Source organism: Sebastes umbrosus, chromosome 8, assembly GCF_015220745.1.
Source record: "Sebastes umbrosus isolate fSebUmb1 chromosome 8, fSebUmb1.pri, whole genome shotgun sequence".
NCBI classification, from domain to species: domain Eukaryota; kingdom Metazoa; phylum Chordata; class Actinopteri; order Perciformes; family Sebastidae; genus Sebastes; species Sebastes umbrosus.
In genome coordinates, this window is record NC_051276.1 from 20039816 (window position 1) to 20060430 (window position 20615).

The window sequence follows — 20615 nt, forward strand, 5'->3', positions numbered from 1 at the left end:
GTAAGCGAATACTGGGTGGCTTCTGCTTCTAATATGGGCTTATTATGTCCAAAGCAATGCACAATTTTTCATAAATGCTCTACAGACAGAACGGTAATCATCAATTCTCTCATCACGCTTCACATCCCTACATTTCCACACATCACACCTGGTAGTTGTCATGTACAACCACTCTCCACTTTTCTGTAAGCCGCTCAGCAGATCCGCAGGAGTGATTTGGGCCACCTCTACGATAGTTTCTCAGGGAGTTGAGAGGGTTTCTCATTACCTTTCCTGCCCAACTTTTCTCAAGCAGTCAGAGGGGATTGAAGCATTTCAATACAACTCTGCCTCTGTAACACCAAAGCCTGAAATCACCGTAAAATGCACAGACGATTTTGTTAATGCTAGTGTACGTTTCTTTACCCCCAGGTTATCCCAAACATCTGGATCCCTTCTATTACCTTCAAGCCTGAGTTCTTGCGCATCCGCAGGCGTCCCATCCACATGTCGGTCAGCAGCATCTGACTGCAGGTGTGAGCGATGAAATCTCGGTGTTTGGCCGCTACCGCCAGCTGCAGGCAGGTGGCGTTGCTCCAGTTCTTCAGCTCGTACGTCAGCAGCTTCATTGCCATCTGCTCGTCCTGTTTATAGGACTGGTCTAGGAGTTCCACTGCCAGCTGGGCAAACTCTCTGGGAAATTATATGCGGGACATATACGGGCACACTGAGACATGAACAGAGACAGTGACACACTTTGTCCAAACATGTAAAAATGTAATTAAACTGGTCAAGGAATCAGTGACCATCTGGCCAAATTCTGAATGAGATTAGATTTGCATACAAACACTTCAACACACACGCCAACACAACATTTTGCATATCAGCACATGGGCATAGTCAAGGACTTACACGACAAGCATATCTAATTTCTTTAGTAGATGCGGACACATGTTTACAGCAAAGAGGGGCCCAAATTCTCACTGGTAATTACGCCTGTATCTTTTCCAAGGTGAAGGGGATTGTTCAGGTTTATAATACTGCATGCTGAACAAGAAATGATGTCATGAATATGGGGCTGTAATATGGCTATCACACACACACACACACACACACACACACACACACACACACACACACACAAACATAGCCTCGAACTAACAGCAAACAAACATAAAGCACCATCCCCTACGCCAGCATTTTAATACGTCTGTTTTCAGACAATAAAAGCATAAATCAATTCTCTGAGATCAAGTTTCACCCTAATTTCAGCCTCTGAAAGGACATTCTTCTACACAGACACACACGCCCAAATACACAGCAAGATATTGCACACTACACTGGAAAGCAATCTGTCCTGTGTATTTTAATGTGTATAAAAAGGCACCATCATGGCTGGGGTTTGGAAGGTTTATAAAACAAGGGCTCACAATGTCATGATGCAGAGCACATGACACAGTTCGACAGTGTTGAATGGATGTTTCTGTTTCTATCAGGGGCTTGTATGATATTTCATGAAATATAAAAGGTGAATATTCCAAATGTATTTACAGTTTGTTTAGAAGTGCCTTGGAAAGTAAAAAGAACTCCCTGCAGAATGTAGTAATTACTGTATGTACTTCCACACAAGTATCCCTTGAGTTTATACTTACACACACAAAAAAGCAATCACAAACACCGCATATGTAAAGATTACATGAAGATATAAAAATGTATGTTGTTAAATGAGCTCTTCGAAGGAAGCCAGCCAAATTCTCTGTGGAAAGCAAACTCAAAATAAGCCAGCTCTAAGGCTGTTCTTTGAAACTGTGTGGGAAAGTGTGTGTGTGTGTTGCGTGGGGGGTTTTGGTTGGTGTGGCTGTGCTTCATTTGTAGTATCTGAACGATTTCCCCCTAATTAAAAGTCTTTTCCATTGCCAGCATTTTCCTCTCTAGGTGGTTACCTTCATCTCAAATGCATATCCTTAAGTAACGAAGATGCATGTTACCAGTTTTCTGTATCTATGTCACTTATGTCCCATAAGAGCCTGGAGTAGTCTGAAACAGGTCAGTTTGCAGGGAAGAAGTTAGTGTATTTGGGTGTGTATCTGCCCATAGGTGTGTTTGAGTGTGAAGGTAGACGTTCCCGTCTAGGCTAGCCACTAAACTTTGTCATTTAGTGCAGAAATGTTGTGAGATAAGTGCTCAGGACTACACAATCACACTGTATTGAAATATCGTGAGAGATGGCTGTATGTGTGCGTGCGCATATGTCGTGTCACCCACCTGGAGTTGTGGTTTAGTTCCTGGGAGATGTCATCCACCATGTCATTCTCGGAGGCTTCGTGTGCCATGGCTTTGCAAAGCTTACATGCTACCAAGGCCTTGGCCATGGCCTCTTCGCCATGCTGCCAAAAGAACAGCGCCATCTTCTGACGTTTCATAAGCACGGCCCACACCATGAGCTCATGGAAGGGGAAAGGGAAGTGGTTGATTTCGGGGTCGTCCAGATCGATGTCCACTTCCTCCTCTCGTTTGCGTGTCGTCTTCTGGCGGCCTCTGCGGATGGGCATGTCATCCTGGTGGAGATCCATAACAAGTGAGTGGGGTGGAAACAGAAAGAGACAGCTATGTAGATACTGTATACATATTTTGGGGTGACTTGTTACGGATTATATTTATTCCCAGGAAAATGTTAGAGTGTTTTAAGATTTTTGATGCTGAACTATTTATGAATGTATTCAGTCAAAGCTTGGGTTCTGAATTATATCATACCCATGACTTTATCTCTGAAGGACTGGCCCTGTGTTTGGCCACATTAGTCACATGTCTAGAGGGGTTGTATCATCCAGCAAACATTTTCATATCGTATTTTATAAAATTGCTCACCCTCCACATGATGAAAGTTAGTTGAATGCAGAAGCAAAATCAGACTTTGGAGGACACAGGTGGAAGGACAAAGTGCTACACACAAAATACATATAACTGGCATGGTCTTATACGCTTAAAATAAAATCTTCTCATAGGATCTTTTACATTTTTTTCTCTCTTTTTTAACCTTTCCCTTCGAGTGAAAAAATAACTCAACCAAAGGTGAGCTCCTCTGTGTCTCCAGGTTGACTCCCTGTCTCTGGAGAGACTGACACTGCCAGTTAGTGTCTAAATGGCATGTCAGCAGGGCGGCATTGATCTCCAATAATTTCACATTTTAAGAGCTGAGGACTTCTGACAGGTGATCAATTACAGGGATCTGAGAAATGACGTTCAGCGGTTCTTCAATTGCTGCTTGTTTTTTTCGACAGATTATCTGGATATGATAATAGTACGGCATTAAATTACACAGTAAAATTAGAAAGTGATATTCAATTTAATAAAAGAGTAAGTTTGTGATTTTATGGATATTTAGAAATGATTGCGTATGGCCGAGTTGCCATACGGATTGAATGATAAACTGGATTAGTAAAAGAGAGCAAGGCATTAAGGTAAAGACTTTGAGAGACACAAACAAAGAGAGAACACACACACTAACTGGGAGACAGATTTCAAACAGGCAGACATACAAAGGAATGGACAGCCATGCACATTAGATATAAATACCTCTGAGACACATGCTGTGATAAAAGCTTTATGATGTGGATACTTCATGGTGTGTACACCATGGATACATGTGAGTACACAAATCCTGTAGTATGTAATCCTGTTAGGTCAGTCATTACCTATTCACCTAAATGTAACTGGGCTGCTCTGACATGTATAATACGAGTTATATACATTTGTACTGTCTGGAGCCAATAAACAGTTATGTAGTCATGTTGTTTAGTTTTTTTTCATTTCGTAAATCTGATAAAAATGTAAATTGTAAATAACTTTGGACAAGGTAGTGTGAAATGTATGAATAATGTCATCTGAGAACAAGCCTTCAACTGGCTCAAACGTGTATACAGATTGCCAGCAAACTAAATTAAATACGCCTCAAGGTCTTCCTTTCAAAGACTGCAGAGCACACAGCACATACTTAACGACTGTTTAGCTGAAAAGATTCTGCAGACTGACTGTACACTCAACACGTTGTGAGGGAGAAGAGTGTGCTTTACACGAGGGAGAGGAACAGTGAAGGAATGACTGAATAACAATCTTGATGGGATCAACACTCACCTCCATCCCCAGCAGTTTCAGGGCTTTGGGCTAGAAAAGCAACAAAAACATAAACAAGCAGAACAAGACCTTGTCGAATGTATTTTATAGAGTAATTTACTCTATAAGCACAACACAGCACAGACTGACAGACAGACTCGCTCACATGAGACCAGAAATCTTCTTTAATATGGTTAAGCCACTCACTTTCAGTTTAATGGTTTTCTTTAAAATTCAAATCTTGTGCCGTTGTGATTCACAGTATGCCATACATACAGCAACAATCTGTTACGGTTGCATGTTTGTATGTATTAAAGCGGAGTGTATTTGTGCATTTGGTACAGTACTGTGTATCTCTATTAAAGCAGGGCATGTATGAATTATGCATTCATGAGCCATCATCTGAGTTGGTAAAAATAGCTCAGGTCTCCTGTGGGGATTTTGATATCTGCATCTATTTCAAGGCTTTGTTCTTAGTTAACATGTTTGTGTGTGTGTGTGCGTGCACGTGACTATGTGATCGCACGTTCATTTCATCTACCAAATCACAGTAAATTGGAACTGACTCTCTCTCTCTCTCTCTCATTTTGCCTCTTTGCTCAGTCTCTGTCCCGTTTCTTTGCTTTCGCTTTATCTGCGTCTTTCCAGCTGCTTTGTTGCTACCACGGCAGACATACAATGAGATAAACAGGCACATGAAGACTCACATACACACACTCACAAACACACACACACACTCAAACATACAAACACAAAGATGCACCATCGAGCAGACATATGGTGTTTCAGACACAGCTGTGTATACTTCTATTTTCATCACACCTGTGGCAGTGTGTGTGAGGTATTGAGGCAGAATGAGAGCGTTATACACCAGAACATGAACATGGACCATATGATGTGCAGTTATGTGTGGTGTAAAACACACAACCGCCAAACACTACAGCAGCACATGATTTCAATGATCAGTTCCTCCACTTTGGCTGGAGGTGTGCTAATCAGTGAGATGAGTCTCTGTAGTGGTTGGAATGAAGTGTGTATATTATTTGGGTTATGATGGCACATGATGAAGAGCCACTGCTATAGATGGAGGATTTGTGTGTCAAGCTAATAATAGCCTGTGTCTACTTGATGTGGAGAAGGAGAATAACGGCAGGACAACTCTTATGTTTGACCTCTGCTGATGAACATCACCTTGATTGTAGGAGATCGCGATTTGTGTGGGTTTAGTGACAATAAATTCTCTAACACCACATTTTTTGGGTGTTGTGTACTCTTGGGCTGTCAGGCTGATATGTAAGGGATAATGTACAGCGAGTCGGTCATTGTTGTGAAAGAAACCCAGACAGAGCGATGACGCACCCCGACGCGGAGCAGTCTCTCATCGCCCTGAAGGGGATTCTTTCACAACAATGACCCGCTAGCTGTACATTATCCCGCTTATTACACGGCTACTTACTTCAGAAATCAATAATTTGACAAAAAAAAAACGTTTTTTTTGCGCCCATAGCAACGGTCTGCTATACATAGCACTATAAAGAAATAGCAGACCGTAGAACGCCGTGATTGACCAATCAGAATCGAGTATTCAGCAACGCCGTGTAATAAAGGAAGATTAATATTCCATCCTAGTACTACATTAGCTAGCAGTTGCTAACCAAAGTAGTGGTCAGTTGATGTCCATTTGTTCCTAGAGAAACAATTTCTGTTCATTGCCATTCATGCCACAATAGCCGTGTTTCCATTCTATCGTCAAGCGAATTTTAAGCAAACTTTTGAAATGTCGCAAAAAAAATGAAATGCGATTTAGGACTGTTTCCATTAACTGGTTTGGGGCAAATAAACTCAGCTACAGTGTAGTGTCATCAGAAGTTATAGGCTATAGGTTACTCATGGCTGTAATCCGACAGTAAACAGATCTTAGAAGAAGTGGAGAAACAAAACAAGTCGGCTTGGCCATCTTACCAACTATGAGAGAATAATGGAGAAAGGTCTTTAGGAATTTGTTTCAATTGGGCAAGTTTTAAATGTTCTTTATATCAGCTAGTATTGGCCATGTTTCATGCTGTCCGGAGACAAAGACAGGCATTCGCACGTTGGGAATATCCAAGAAGAGGGCAACAGCTGATCAGTCATGTGAGTTAAATGTTTTCTCCATCCAAATTTATTGGGCGAAGGCGTTTCCATAATCATTTAGTGCATCAACTCTTTTTCCGACAAAGGCAAAAAACACTTCAAGCGAGTGTAAAAACGTTTTTCCGCAACTGAGGAAGTTTTATCAAATTTTGCCATTTCCATACAGCGATACTTGAAAATGCAAATAAAAACATGTGAATGGAAACACGGCTAATGTCTTGCCATTTCAGTCAAACAGTTTGTTGATATTTATAAAAACTTAATCTTCTAAGCAAAGCAAAGATCAGAATCCACTTGCAGTATTAAAAAACAACACACATTACAGTATGTAGTTAGCTAATTTCTGTCATCCCTGCTCCAAACACCAAGTATCACACTTGCTATGGTCTCAAGTATTTCCTGCTCATTAAATCATGTCACAACTAACGTGCCCATGCTAATTTACTACTTACATCAGCAAGGTAAAGTCTGCCCTTGAGTACACAATCCCTGATTAATATTTCATTATAAAACCTAATTTGCCCGTATTATTCATCTTGTCCTTATCAGGGCTAATTTGATCATGAGGCTCATTTCACTGCTACTGGTCCTTTGATTAATTACATTAAAAACATTAGTGCTGAAATGCATTAAATGGTGGGATGAGAATCATTCACTCACCCTCTTGGGTCCAAAGAGGTTGTGGTACAGAGTCCTGAATCTCTTTCTGGTGTAGTTACACCGATACGCCCCGCCCATGAGGTATTCAATGACCAGTCCAATGTCGATGAGGCTGATGCGGTAGTCCGGGGGCAGGTTTCCCTAGAAAAGCACACAGTGTTAACAGGCAACAACCCACTTGAGCCACCTGATTAATAAACAAGAGGGAAACAAGAGTACAAAACATACACACTCACTTCACAAAATCCATATCAAAGTGTTTTTGGCTATGAAAGAAAACGTGATTATCTGATTCACCTTGAAGTAGATCCAACTGAACCCTGGATATTCTCGCTTGGAAAGAACACACAATGTCAGTGAGCAAGAGCAGGGGAAATGAGACACACAGAAACTCTCAGGCAAGATCTCTCTTCCAGCCTCTTCAATAAATTGTTATCTCAACCAGACTGTGATTCAGTTTTTATTTTTGTATTTTGAATTCTTCGAAAAAAACAATGCAGATCTTGCTTTGAATCTAGAAATCTGGAGCTAATATGATCTCGTAATTAGTTGAACCAAAAACTGGGTACAGTTTCAGTTGTGTTATTACTCCTTAAAGCTCTCTAGAGAGCATGACTCTTTAAAGCCCCAAGCTGTAACCTGTTATATTACAGAGGAGCAGAAAATTAGAAGAAAATGAAAACTCAGGTACAAAGAGAGAATTTAAGGTCTGAGGACAATTACAAAGGACGTTAAAAAAAAGAAATTATGATTTGTCATGATTGGCATTTAGGGAAATAATGAGATCTTCTCAGTGAGGTTCAATGCAGTCTTGAAAAGAGGAAAAGAAAGAGAAAGCGGTAATGTCTCATTAGCCTGGAAGAGAGGGGCAATAGCTTGGAAAGACAGACAGCTATTAACGCTGGAGGCCAGAATCATTATTGAAAAAGGAAGTCCTTTCACGTGAGGACTCTCACTATATCAACTCTCACTGCTCCTCCTCGTGCCCTCAACATCAACCCCATATCCTGCAGCCATTATCCTGACCCCCCACTGTTCCTTTGAGATACACCAATTACCTTTCATTTACACCTTCCTTGATGGTATTTCCTCTCCAATCAGATGTGAGATCCTAGAAATCCTCTCTGTCCTACTCATCCCTATGCCATGTCCTCATATCCAAAGATTCAGGTTCATTGATGGTAAAGCCCGGCAAACCCCTGTAGGCCATCTGATACACTTTGAAGTGAAGAGAGCCAAAGATACTGTTTGTCTTTTCATACATCCGCGGTTCAAAGAGAGCACACAAAGCTTCACCTCCTCATCTTACTGATATATATAGTTCAAAAGCACCAGTCCGCGGTCAGCCGAGCCCTCTGTTAATTCCCTGTGGTGGTGAAGCTCAAGCTAATAACTGTTTGTTTACACCTCGTGTGAATGCACTTTGAGAGCTTAGAGCGCCGCAGTTTTTAATTCTGCAGTGTTAGTTAGTGAACTTTGATTCCTGGTTGACTTATTAATGAGGAAGTTGCTCTCCTGAAAATGTCTTTACACCATAGCCATGACATTAACGGCAACTAGTTAAAGGTGCTCAATACGGAATTCAGAGCATATCTATTGCCTCCACACGGCTCTCCACATGGAAACTGCTGAGATGGCGACTAGCAGCTAACAGGGCTAACAGCATGAACAGTGCAAACAATGGCAACAGTGCTGACAGAGCTAACAGTGTTAACATGGGGGGAACCGGAGGGTGGATGCTATGCTTTTGCGATGACGCCGTAGGTCGGGGCGGCGTTATCAGCGGTAACCGGCGTATAAACGTAGTGCAGAGCGGCGGCCGTTAGATAGCCAGTGGGGCACAACAGAGTGACTCACATTTAACTGTAAAGCGAGGAATCTCTGTCTGTGTGTCCTTCGCATATCTCAAGAACCATTCATCTGACTGACTTCACACTTGGCGGGTGTATTGCTGGGGACCCAAGGACATGCAATGTCGAATTTGGTGCAATTTGGACATGTGACACATTCAATATGAATAAACTTTGAACAAACATGCACACCGTGCTCTGGGCAGCAGTGGGGGCGAGGGTTCAGGGCTCTGCATAATGAGATCAGCATGTCTTCTGCAGCGGGCAGACCGCGGCTCATTGACTGCAGTTCATTTTAGCTGCTGGATCCTGGATATAGCCTGCTGACGTTACACGGATGCCGGATACTGGTAACTTTTCTTCACTTCCCTGGAGTCAACGAGCGGATAGCCTACAAGAACAGCACCACTCTGCCATTGCAACTCAAAGCCCAACAATTTATAACAATACCATAGGCAAATACCTCAACTCATTAAATCCATGCTCTACTTTATAACTGCAGTGGTTATGTCAAAGCAAGCGACTAATACGCCTATTTGGAAATGACCTCCGCTAAGTATATTTCACCGTGTTCACACTACAAATCAACTTTCATTCTACTTTCAATTAGCACAGAAAGCTAACAAGTAAAACCACCCGACCGTTACATTTGGATTTTCTCCTAACCATTCCTGATATCTGAGACACAAGGTGTATTGCTACCAACCTCTGGCCACAAAACTGCATTGTTCATTTACTCTGTAGGAAAACCAATTTCTCCTTTGACAGCTGTAGTCTACAAGCCAATCTCTGTGTTTCTCTGTTTTCTGACTCAGCTTTCACACGATCTAATGAACTAGATTAAACCTGAGAGCAACCTTCACCGGCCCTTACAGCTGTTTTTAGCACAACATCTGCATCTGAATCCAAATAAAACCTGCAAACAGTACGACCGAACAATCCACAGAGAAGAATGAGAAAGAGAGAAAGAAAACAGCAATGACATGGTGACTCAACCCGAGGGATGGCAGTTAGATCTAATTAGCATCATACTATGATACAGCAACTACACACAAGCACTCAGCTACACTATGGAAATTACACACAGCGCTGCAAAATGATGGGGATGTTATGCCATGCACTACGGTGTGTGTGTGTGTGTGTGTGTGTGTGTGTGTGTGTTTGGCATGTGTGCAAAGTGGCGTTGTGGGGTGTCGTGGAATATAAACTGCATATTCTCTCTGCACCAACTTGAGATCAGAGGTGTGTCTAAAGACAGGGAGGAGGTAAAGGAGGAGTGATTACAATATCAAGCCTCTTCAGCGACTCCCAGAGGAGCATGCGGCATTACTGTAATCAGTAACATTTTAATTAATGAACATCTCTCAATGTTGATGGTGGTGTTGCTGACCTCTCAATCATCTCTCAACAGTGGGATCACTCCTAATTGGCCTGCAGACATGTGCTGAATATAAGGTTCTAGCTTGATTGCAGTAATCATCAATGCGCTATAGGGGGTATGCAGCAAAAAACACTCTTTAGCGTTGAAGGTTTTTGGCAGTGGAGCCAAAACCTATAGGAGAGATAGGATTCCACCATTTCATTGCCTTAAACATGTAAATAACACAGTCCTGATGCAAAATAAAGTCTAATTTATGTAAGGGAATGTGCAATATCACTTTTCAAAGAATCAGATGATACTGCATATAAAAAAGGGACACTTAAATTTGAATGGTTAAAAAATCGTCAAATATATAAAACAAATAGTTTTAAAAATCGTAAAAAAATAAGCAGTATTCTCTGCTCTGAAACGCTTAGGGCGTGTCTGCTGAAGGCGCTGAAACCACGCCCAATCACAGGTGAGGGTGGATTACATAAGTACATGACGTGATATCTTCCAAAAGGTTATTCCTAATTTTTTGTATGTTTTTCTACAAATGTCCAGCAACACGTGACGAACGTGTCAATTTCCGCTCCAGTCTTTTCAAAATAATCTTCCGTCTTCACAGGAAACACATTGGTTATGTTTAGGAAACAAAACTACTTGGTTAGGTTTAGGAAAAGATCATGGTTTTGGTTCAAAAAACTGTGTACGTGGTGTAACTTAAGTATGGAAGTTACGTGACGAATAAATCAACGTTGACTTCTGGTTTTAATCGGAGTATGAACAACAGTCTCCTTGGCGAAAGTTCTGTTTTTTTTGACCCAGCCATCCACTCTGTCCTCCTTCCATTTGTCGCTCTTTATACTTGTTGGTTCACAATTACGTGGATTACATACAAATTGATTTCATGTGATATATACAGTACAAATTACGAACGGTGTATGAGAACAGTCCGTACAGTTACAGTATATACGACACTTCTTGTTGGCCATCTTACTGATGCGTGCTACTTTTGCAGAATGTTGCTCTATGGGCAGGACATGCACACCAGAGAGCTAACTTCCGGTTTAGCCCTACACAAACTTTATTGAAGATAAAATAAATCAATCGTGCGGCTCTTCTAGACTTTCCAAATGTTATCGGACTGAATTAATCAAATACTAATAGTGAAACAAGTCATTTTGCGGGGGTTGTGATGCTCAAAACATTTTATCCACCGTGTTATAACCGCAACAGTAGCGACAGAGTAGGCTATGGCGTGCCAATGACGTAAGCACAAGTTAACTAACCTTGTTGTGATTGGTCAGTGAGCCCAGTGAGTGGAACACGCACGCAGCACGTTCTCATGCGCACCCAGAACGTCAGGCACACAGAGGGGGCCAATGAGAGAAAGACGGTACCGGACGGCAGGTAAAAACTTTATGGATTTTTTGACGGCCCACTGGGATTTGATCCAGTATGCCAGATGGCCAGTACACCACTGCTAGCAAACTGTAGGCTCGCGATTGAATGGGAGAACCACTGATGCTATGTGCTTATATAGTGTTAGGGGAGGGGTTATGCTAAGGATGGCTCCAGTGCGTCACCGAGCCATGATTTCAGGCCCACTCAAAAAATCCTTAATGCAAAAATGGAGAAAAACAGTTCAATGGTCTAACTCCACAATTCAGTAGTATAAAATTCACAGTCTTTTCACGCGTTTTCAGCAATTATTTTCAAACAAATCTCAGATTTTACTATACCCGTACTTTAATGGTGTTATTAATAATACAAATAAAAACAGATTAATAAATTGTGAGTGTCTACTGAGTTCTTCCTTCTCAGCCTCACAGCGGTTCCACTGCGGCCTCAGTTTGCTCAAACTCAAGTTCTGTGGATAAAGCAGTGTTTAATAAATGTAGTGTTTGTTTACCGTGGAAGTGTGTGCCTTAGAGAAAGCACAGAGTAAATTGCTAAAAAGTCATGAGAGGGATGAGAGTCGTGCATAGCTCTACACAGCCACTGCAGCCTGCAACTCCAGCTGAAAGAGAAAAGCCGGCCTCTATTTGCAGTAACAGCAGCTAGGGCTAACAAAATGTACACACACTAATTGATGCAAATAGAGTAACAGCACAGAACGCAAAAAAAAAGCAACTGAAACTCTATGTAGTCAAATGTGTCTTCTTTAGTATACACATTCAAGCCAACATTCCCATACAGTGTGCCTGAACAGCCACAGAGCTAAAGGGACGGCGGTGATGGTCATACCTTTTTGACATCTCTGACGAGGTGGTACAGCGTGTTGGACGGTCCATGTCTCTGTTGAAAACAAACAAAGACAACACATACGGATATTTTTACCATCACTGACAGCATCTACAGTTCACTCATTCATCTACATGCCATTCCTATCACAATGTGAAATTAAATGAATAGAAAAGGGATAACAAAAAGAGAACAGAAATGAAAGATAGAGCAACAGAGGTAGTCGACAGAATACATGAGTGATATGTGTAAATAGGGAAAATAATAGGGTGCTGCAGGGATGACGTATTTTTGTAGGCCAACCAGGATGTTAGCATCGCCCTGGGTTCCCTCGGCAAAAAAACAATGGGACTTTCCTTTGGGTTTTTGGATTATTGCAGAAAATGCATTCTGTGGCCAACAAATCTTTATGATACTTCAGCCGGATCACAAATGAAAACCCTTTATATGATTTTTGAAGTGTGAATGCAATCACCAGAAGTAAAAACCTAACACTAGGCTATAAACGAACCACACCACGGATTCATGAGCGCAAGTATACACAACGAGGCTGTAAAGGTGGACGTGTCGGTGTGATGACGTTTTGTAGCCTCATTTAGCCACTTGTTAGCAACCACCTTCTTAAGACATATGAAAGCTTCAATATTCACAAGTGGGATATTTACATAATAAAAACAATCTCTTAAATCTCTTAAGTTTGTGTTAACCACAGACCTTATTTCAGGCATCTAAAACCCCTTCAAAAAACCCATTGACTTCGAGACGAGGGAACCGAAAGTGCAAAAATACTAAATCATTTGCAGGTTTTAGGACTCATTCCTGCATCACTCTATAGGCTAAGCATCTGAGACAGAGATCAGGGAGTGATGCGTGGGCCAAAGAAATCATGCATCTTGACTGCTACACATAAATTATGTAAAACACATTTCTCTGTCACTCTTTCCTACTCCAAACTCCACTTGTTTAGTCTCTGTGGAATGAAATGTTCTTCTTAGGAACGATTCCTCTGATAGTCAATCATATAAATGTACATGAGTTCCAACAGTTCCTTAGGATAAAACTGACCCTGCCTGCTACACTGTTCACTACCAGCACCATGTACTTTTTTTTTTTTGTTGCGCAAGTAACATTTCAATCAACAAACTCATTGAAACTCACTATCACAGTTACTTGAAAAGGAGGCTGTTCCCTGATGTGTTGCATTTATGTGCACTTGTTATTACCGTGTTGTAGAGCTCCTCCAGTCTGGAAAGCGTGAGGAAGCGGTGCATACTGACTCCATTTTCAATCAGCAGCTTGACAAAGTCCACTCTGTCCAGAACTAAGGCATCCAGCATCGCCTGCTCCAAGGAACCGACCTAAAGCACATCAGATGGAGAATACATATACTAACAATACCATTCATACGCTGCATACCACAAACTACGCAGGAACACTGAATGTAAATAAATAAAGATCGAGCACCATCATTTACTAAAACAGGATTATTATGATAGAATAGGATTTCACATAACATGTGAGTTGGTTAATATATATTTGAATACTCATATGTGGTTATTCTTATGATTTACTTGTTATAACTCTCTTCCATAGACCACACATCCAAAATAAAGTTGACATAAATTACACATTTTAAGTCAAACTATACATGAAAACCGCAAGGAATTCATACTTCTCAATTATGTTCACAGATACCAGAAACCATTTGGCAGTTGCTGAACCTTTCATCCACAACTGATCCTGAGCTGCCTCATGCATCCAAATTGCATTTTAAATTTGAAAGCATCCTTTTATCTGACATTTAAGTTATCATCTTTTTCCTTCTCATCACTTTTGAAAGTTATTTTGTGTGAATGTAAAGCATCCTGAACGGCATTTATTGTATGCAATATCAATTGTTATTAATATTATCATCTGTTGAGGACAGTTTCTGTAAACAAATGTCAGGTACGGGACAATTCAAGACTGAGGTACAATGCCAAAGACTGTTTTAGGAGGTGTAGCATACCATAAAGTTAATATCAGTGAGAATGCACCTAGAACAATCAGGCCATGTGAATACACACAACATTTCTGCTTCACTATGCATATTCTTGTTTATGCTGTTTATGGTTCTTTCTTACAGGCCACTGCTGTCCGTAGATGAAGATTTGACTGCGGGCGATGTCCACTCTGTTCCAGGCCAGAGCCAAACTCAGCTGGTCAGGAGCTGAAGCGTTGGCACCTACGAGAGAGGATACAAGTAAGTTGAGAGACGATAAAGATCTGCCTTTAGTGCTTATTTTATATTCTCTTTATGTGCTTATATTGTCATTTCCACCTGCTGGATGCTAAAACTTTTGTTGTTTAAAATTCATAGGTATTGATAAAAGCTTATATTAACAGAGACAGCATATTTTGTGCTAAGTTATACAGTATTTCACAATGATCATCTCTGTATTTATGGTAGACAGAATCAATATAGATTCAATATTCAAGATGGAATACTTTATTACCATTTCAACATAGCTGATAGGAATTTGGTTTGGCGAGCTCACACAAAACAAAAACCTCACATCATATACAGTAACGACCTTGGGGGGACATGAAACCAGCACCACCGCATAAAACAAGCGTTTCCATGGAGATGCTATTAGCACCACAAACCATACCCTTACAGTGTCTTATAGACAGGGATAATAGCAGCACATTGGTGATTTAGGAGTTAAGGGCACAAACTCCCTCTGGGTAACCTGGCTGTCCTGGTTCTAATACTTTGCAGTCTTTTAAAAGATGGGAGGAAGTTATAAATGGTATATGGTGAGCAAGGTGAAAAAAAAGTCTTGGAGAATCTTATGTGCCTTTTTCTATAGTCTAGTGGGACGGTAGCTCCTCGTCAGTGATTTTTGATGCCGTGCGTAACACTTTGTCCTGATGTTTCTTGTCTTGTGCTGAGGCGTTTCCATAGCAAGTTCTGAAGGTGACGATGTATTGATATATAGATAAACCAATACTTCTTTTGTTTTGAAATATACCTCTGGGTGTGTGATATATGATGGTGATTTGGTTGCAGCTTCTCCAATTGTATAGCATTATTTCAAGTCTTGTTCATTCATTGATTTGCAGCTTTTGCTGGTTTTAATCAGATTGCGCTGTAGAGCTGTGGAGCCATTGCTGCCGACTAACAATAGCTAGCTCCTTTGTTGAAGTGCTGGGGTTAAGGGCATCTTTTGTGAGTTGCAGGGGCTTCATCTAACTTCAGTCTTTGTAGATCTTTCCTTTACTTTACAATGTGTCAGCTCTGTAACTGCCTTTTTCTTTGTGTGTTTGTAGAAAGATGTCTTCCCATCCGAGAATGACAGCTTGGTGTATCTGACGTATCGCTTAATTTAACGCTCCACCTCATCCCTGTATAGAATGTGAAATACAACTGTGTTCCTTTGATTTGCCGTGTCCGTGAACATCATTTACAATGATCTGGTCCTCCAGCAACATCAACATGACATAATGAGTAGAATAAGAACTACAGTACATAGACACACACACACACACAAAGAAAAAAGATTAAAACAAAAAAGGACATTGTGGGCAGATCTGATTTGCTTAATGTAATATTAAGATTCAAGGGCACGCTGACAAATACGGATAAATGAAAAGAATGAACGAATGCCTTCTTCATCATATTCCCTCATCTTCACTTCTCTCATCACTGTGATAGCTTTGCTGTATGTCATGGCTGTTTGGTAAAGGACAGATTGTCGGATGTAAATCTGCCGAGATACTCACAATGCAGGGCTGGTGTGTTTGTTTGGTGTTTTACTTTAAAACTTTACTTTTTAACCTGTAATTATGTTTGCACACAACTTTAGTTCAATTTAGACAACCAGCAAATGTGAGAAAATGGCTATGATGGGGTTTATGATCATCTTAGCCTTACACCTCGTTTCCACAGAGTTTTGTGTCCGTAAATCCATATAGTATTACGGTCCCTGGTGTTCAATGCAAGGAAATGCCAAGAAACACCACCGCAGATATGCAGTCTAGATGAGTCACACTTAAAAAAAATGTTCTCAGTGAAAAGTTTGACGGCATATTAAGCAAACATTGGTAGCATGCTAGCTGTGTAACATAGAGTGCATTTAAAGGTTCATATGTCTTTTAACAAAATAGCTCATAAACTGCTAAATATGATGTCCGATTTAAAAAAAAAGTATAAATAGAGCTGTATTACATTCAAGAATTAGTTATTAATTTGCAAAAAGCATGTTATGCTAACTTCCTGTGGCACACAGTGCATAAGGTTTGTCTGTAATCTGCCGCAAAAGTTTAATTTTTTCAAAAGAAAATTTCAATATCACCCCCCCCCCCCAAAAAAAAAACGGAGGACATCGCAAACACATCGGAGATCCCAGAGGTTACCATAGGAATAAATGAACTTCCGGTTGATTTGCATACGTACACAGAGCGATGTGGAAATGAGGCGTAAAGACACTTGAAATGAGGCCCCAGTATGTACAGTAATACCTCCTACTATAGGTATTTGCAAAAGGAGCGTAGACAACAGTGGATACAGTATTTATTGGAGGTGATACGTCTTCAACACACAAAAAACTCAGAGGCAGCATAAAATTAAACAGAGACAGAGAGGGACAGTAACTGTAAAACCAAACGTCTCTTTTCAGAACTGATTAGCTCTGTATGATCCAATATAAAATAGCTTCACTGTAAAAGTGCGATAGAATATGCTGCAAAAAAGTGCTAGTAGCTGTTCCCTGTTTTAGTGGCACTTGACCAATGAGACTGAACACAAAACCGCAGTCTGCTGTTCTCATTAATAATTCACCCGCACACTGGGAGGAGTTAACCGAAATGAGAAAGATAAGGCGACAATTCATCTCAGCCTCTGGAGAAATCCACTGTAATATAAAGCATAATAATAATCCCCTGTGTGTAGACAAGACAGAGTCATTTTTAATAAGCACAGAAGTATCATCACTTTACAACGTGCTCTCTCTCTGTCTTAAAGGCCTGTTCAGCATTACTGGAGCTTAATGGTGTGAGTTCAGACAGAGCCCTGCTAATAAGATGCAGAGCCTACTAATGCCAGCTTTAGTGGAGATATGTGTATGTGTAGAAGCAGGGTGGCCTTGCTTCATCAAAGGCCTGCGGTTTCACTCAGTCTGCCTGCAGGGAATACGAACTGTAGCCAACTGGCTTTATGGACCCAATCTTCAGGATATTGACTACTTCAGACAGCAGACCATCAATTACTCTAAACGTCCCTCTGTTACACCATGTGTCTTTAACTGCAGATTCCTTCCTGTTCCCACTTCTCGAAATCTCTCTCTCTCACACACACTCTCTCCTTTTATGCTTTTTTTCCCTCTTGCTCTTTCTCTGTTCTCCCCTCACCGTGTTTTCCTGACAGTGCTGTGCCTTGTTGAGCTTCAGGCAGTAGCTTAGTTCTTCAGCGAAGGAGTCTAATCCAGTGTTTTAAAAAGCTCTCAGGCAGGATGTGACTGATTTCATTTTACACTAAAAGCCTTAACGCGTCTCATTCACTCAGCCGCAGAATGAGACTTGCATGTAGAATGACCCTCATGCTGTTTATCATAAAGCATTTCCCCCCCTCTTGTGTCAGTGTTCCCCTCTCGTCCTTTCACTTCTATGATCTCCTGCTTTTCATTTCCTTTTTCCTATTTCATCTTTTCTTTCTTTGAATTCAATTCCTCTCTTCACTCATTCATCCGCATGCCATTCCTATCACAATGTGAAATGAAATGAATAGAAACGAAATGAAAGATAGAGCAACAGATGGAGTTGACAGGATACATGAGCGAGACGTGTGTACATAGGGAAAGTGAGAAGATGAGAATGTGATGCATGGGCCACAGAAATCATGCATCTTGACTGCTACACATCAATTATGTAAAACACGTTCCTCTGTCACGCTCTCCCTCTCCAAACTCAACTTGTTTAGTCTCTGTGGAATGAAATGTTCTTCTGAGGAACGATTCCTCTGATAAGTTATTGATATTAATCTGCATGAGTGTGAACCTCATGTGTTCACATGTATAGGTGTGTGTTTGAGAGAGAGAGAGGGCATGCGTGCAAACTTCAGTGGGAGGCGTTAGCGTCAAATCCTTAAAGAGACAAGAGCTACAGTGATCAATATAAGCTACTGAAAAACTAATCGAAAGTATGGATCCTGTTTGTGTGTGTAGCGGGGCGGGGGCATGGGAAACACTGAAGTGGGAAATAGGGTAGAGGATGAGGTGGCTGGGTTTAATTGCTGTGTTTGCACTTGAGGAATTTTCAATTTTGTAACTCAATTTGGTCCAAGTCCTGGCCCTTACTGGTAAATGCATAACAACTAGTTAAAGTGGAAGGATTGCAGCTTGCAGAGGCTGTGTAGCTCTCTCTATATGTTACTGTGTCATGCTTTAGGTCAGTGCTGCTGTTACCATGCTGACTGATTATTCTATGTATTGCAGTGTGATAAGTGGAGGGAGAAACCAAGATAGATACGAGCCTTTAAATCCCTACTTGTTTGTCTGCAGCTACTCTAACGCCCCTTGGTGGCTGTATAACATGACCTGCAACTGCATGTAAAGATCATAAGCTTGAACTTTGGGATGCTGGCCACACTATAAGCATCAGTGTAGTTCTGAGAAATGAGGAGCTGATGTTGCATAATAGCATGTAGTAAGGTCATGTGTCCCTTTCAAAAAGTGATTATTGACCTCAAGGGCAATTCATTTGATAAATGCAAATTAAATTCAACGAAACATATACTTCAAAAGAGATGAATTAAAAGACACAATGCCTTTTACAATTCATTGGTGCCGGTAAGTGTCCTCCTGTAATTACTTGTCTCTGGCCACACAGTTAATGAGCAGCTGTGTTCATGCTAATTGATTATTCTGCAGGTGTTGTTGGGATATCGGGATTTATTAGCATATAAAGTAGGAAAGCTGAGCTCGGTGCGAGCTTGTCTGAGACGGCTTTGATAGCTGGTAGGCCACTAGAGCCACGAACTCCTCAGGTTTAAAGGAATAGTTCGATATTTAGTGAAATACACTGAATAAGATGGCTTTATAATAAATATGCAGCTAGCGCCAGCAAAATCTGCCAAAAAGCACCTCTAAAGTTCACAAACTAAAACATAATATCTTATGTAACCAAAAACTGAGGAAAAAGTTAAACTCCTGCCAAGGGCACCAATTTGGTCAGGGCCAGCACTTGACTTATATTGGACAGGCAGTGGTAAGAGGACCATGCCCATGGCACTCTGTTTCTGCTAAAACTGCAAGAAAGCAGTTGTTTGATAAGCTATTATAACACCAAAACTTAATGCTGCAAGTTTGCTTTGTTGTCTTCCTACCCCGCAGTGCTCAAAAATTGCTTAATGGAGCTTTAAGAGAGAAAAAAATAAGCACAGATGTTTATGTTTTATTCCTGAGCAATGAACTGCAAAACTAAAAACATACTTGTGTGCTTCGAACATACGCCTAAACTGGGACAGTGAGAGGAATGCTTTCTGAAACGATATCATCCTCCTTTTATGTACAGAAACTTCCAAATAACAACATCCCTGGAGGGAGACAAGTGAAATGGAAGCCACTTACTGTACACTCATGCTCCAGCACACACACACATAAATACACACACCCACCTTTGAGTAATGCAGTGAGGATGGCGAGGTCAATGTCCTGATGACCCTCCGACCCCATCCGGAAAACTGTTATCTGAAAGACAATGAGAGAAAGAGAGACAGACACAGAGAGAACGAGTGAGAAAAAAGAGCATTTATTGAAAGTTAACTCTATTACTTCTATTGTTGTTTGATTGAATGCATCAAGGCTTATAGCATCAAAAATCCAGTCACATCTTGAGAGGGCTCTTATTTGCTGGATTAAACAGCTTCACTAAAACCGCTGAGGTGCAGGAGGAGAGGAGAGGAGAGGAGAGGAGAGGAGAGGAGAGGAGAGGAGAGGAATTGCTCTGATGTAATGTACTGTATCTCCTCTCCAGACTCTCTTCATTCCTCTCTTGTCTCTTGTGCAGAGAACAACACAAAACTCTCACATACAGCTTGTTCACTGCACGGAAGGAATGAAGGGATTCGCCGAGAAAGGCAACCGAGGGGAACCAGAGTGAAAACATAACAGAGAGAGATCAAACGAATATATGACCTAATAATGCTCTCTGTTACCAAAGCTCATTTTGTTCTTTTTCTGTTGCTGTGTCAAACATTTTTTTGGATTAGGCTTTCAGGAAAATATTGTACTCTA

The 20615-nt window shown here is 41.0% G+C and overlaps 1 protein-coding gene across 11 annotated transcripts in view; it reads right to left on the minus strand.

Moving 5' to 3' along the window:
- Positions 1 to 20615, minus strand: part of trpm3 (transient receptor potential cation channel, subfamily M, member 3) — a 159705-nt gene that overhangs the window by 22443 nt on the left and 116647 nt on the right. For 8 of the 11 annotated variants that reach the window (XM_037777480.1, XM_037777487.1, XM_037777482.1 and 5 more), the window contains exons 9-16: positions 19997 to 20069; positions 14466 to 14566; positions 13566 to 13700; positions 12346 to 12396; positions 6886 to 7026; positions 4114 to 4143; positions 2245 to 2537; positions 444 to 672 (exon numbers count right to left, since the gene is read on the minus strand). In XM_037777480.1, coding sequence (XP_037633408.1) covers positions 444 to 672; positions 2245 to 2537; positions 4114 to 4143; positions 6886 to 7026; positions 12346 to 12396; positions 13566 to 13700; positions 14466 to 14566; positions 19997 to 20069 — 1053 coding nt within the window. The remainder of the gene's footprint in view (positions 1 to 443; positions 673 to 2244; positions 2538 to 4113; positions 4144 to 6885; positions 7027 to 12345; positions 12397 to 13565; positions 13701 to 14465; positions 14567 to 19996; positions 20070 to 20615) is intronic. The other 3 variants (XM_037777488.1, XM_037777481.1, XM_037777491.1) reach the window with 1 other exon arrangement.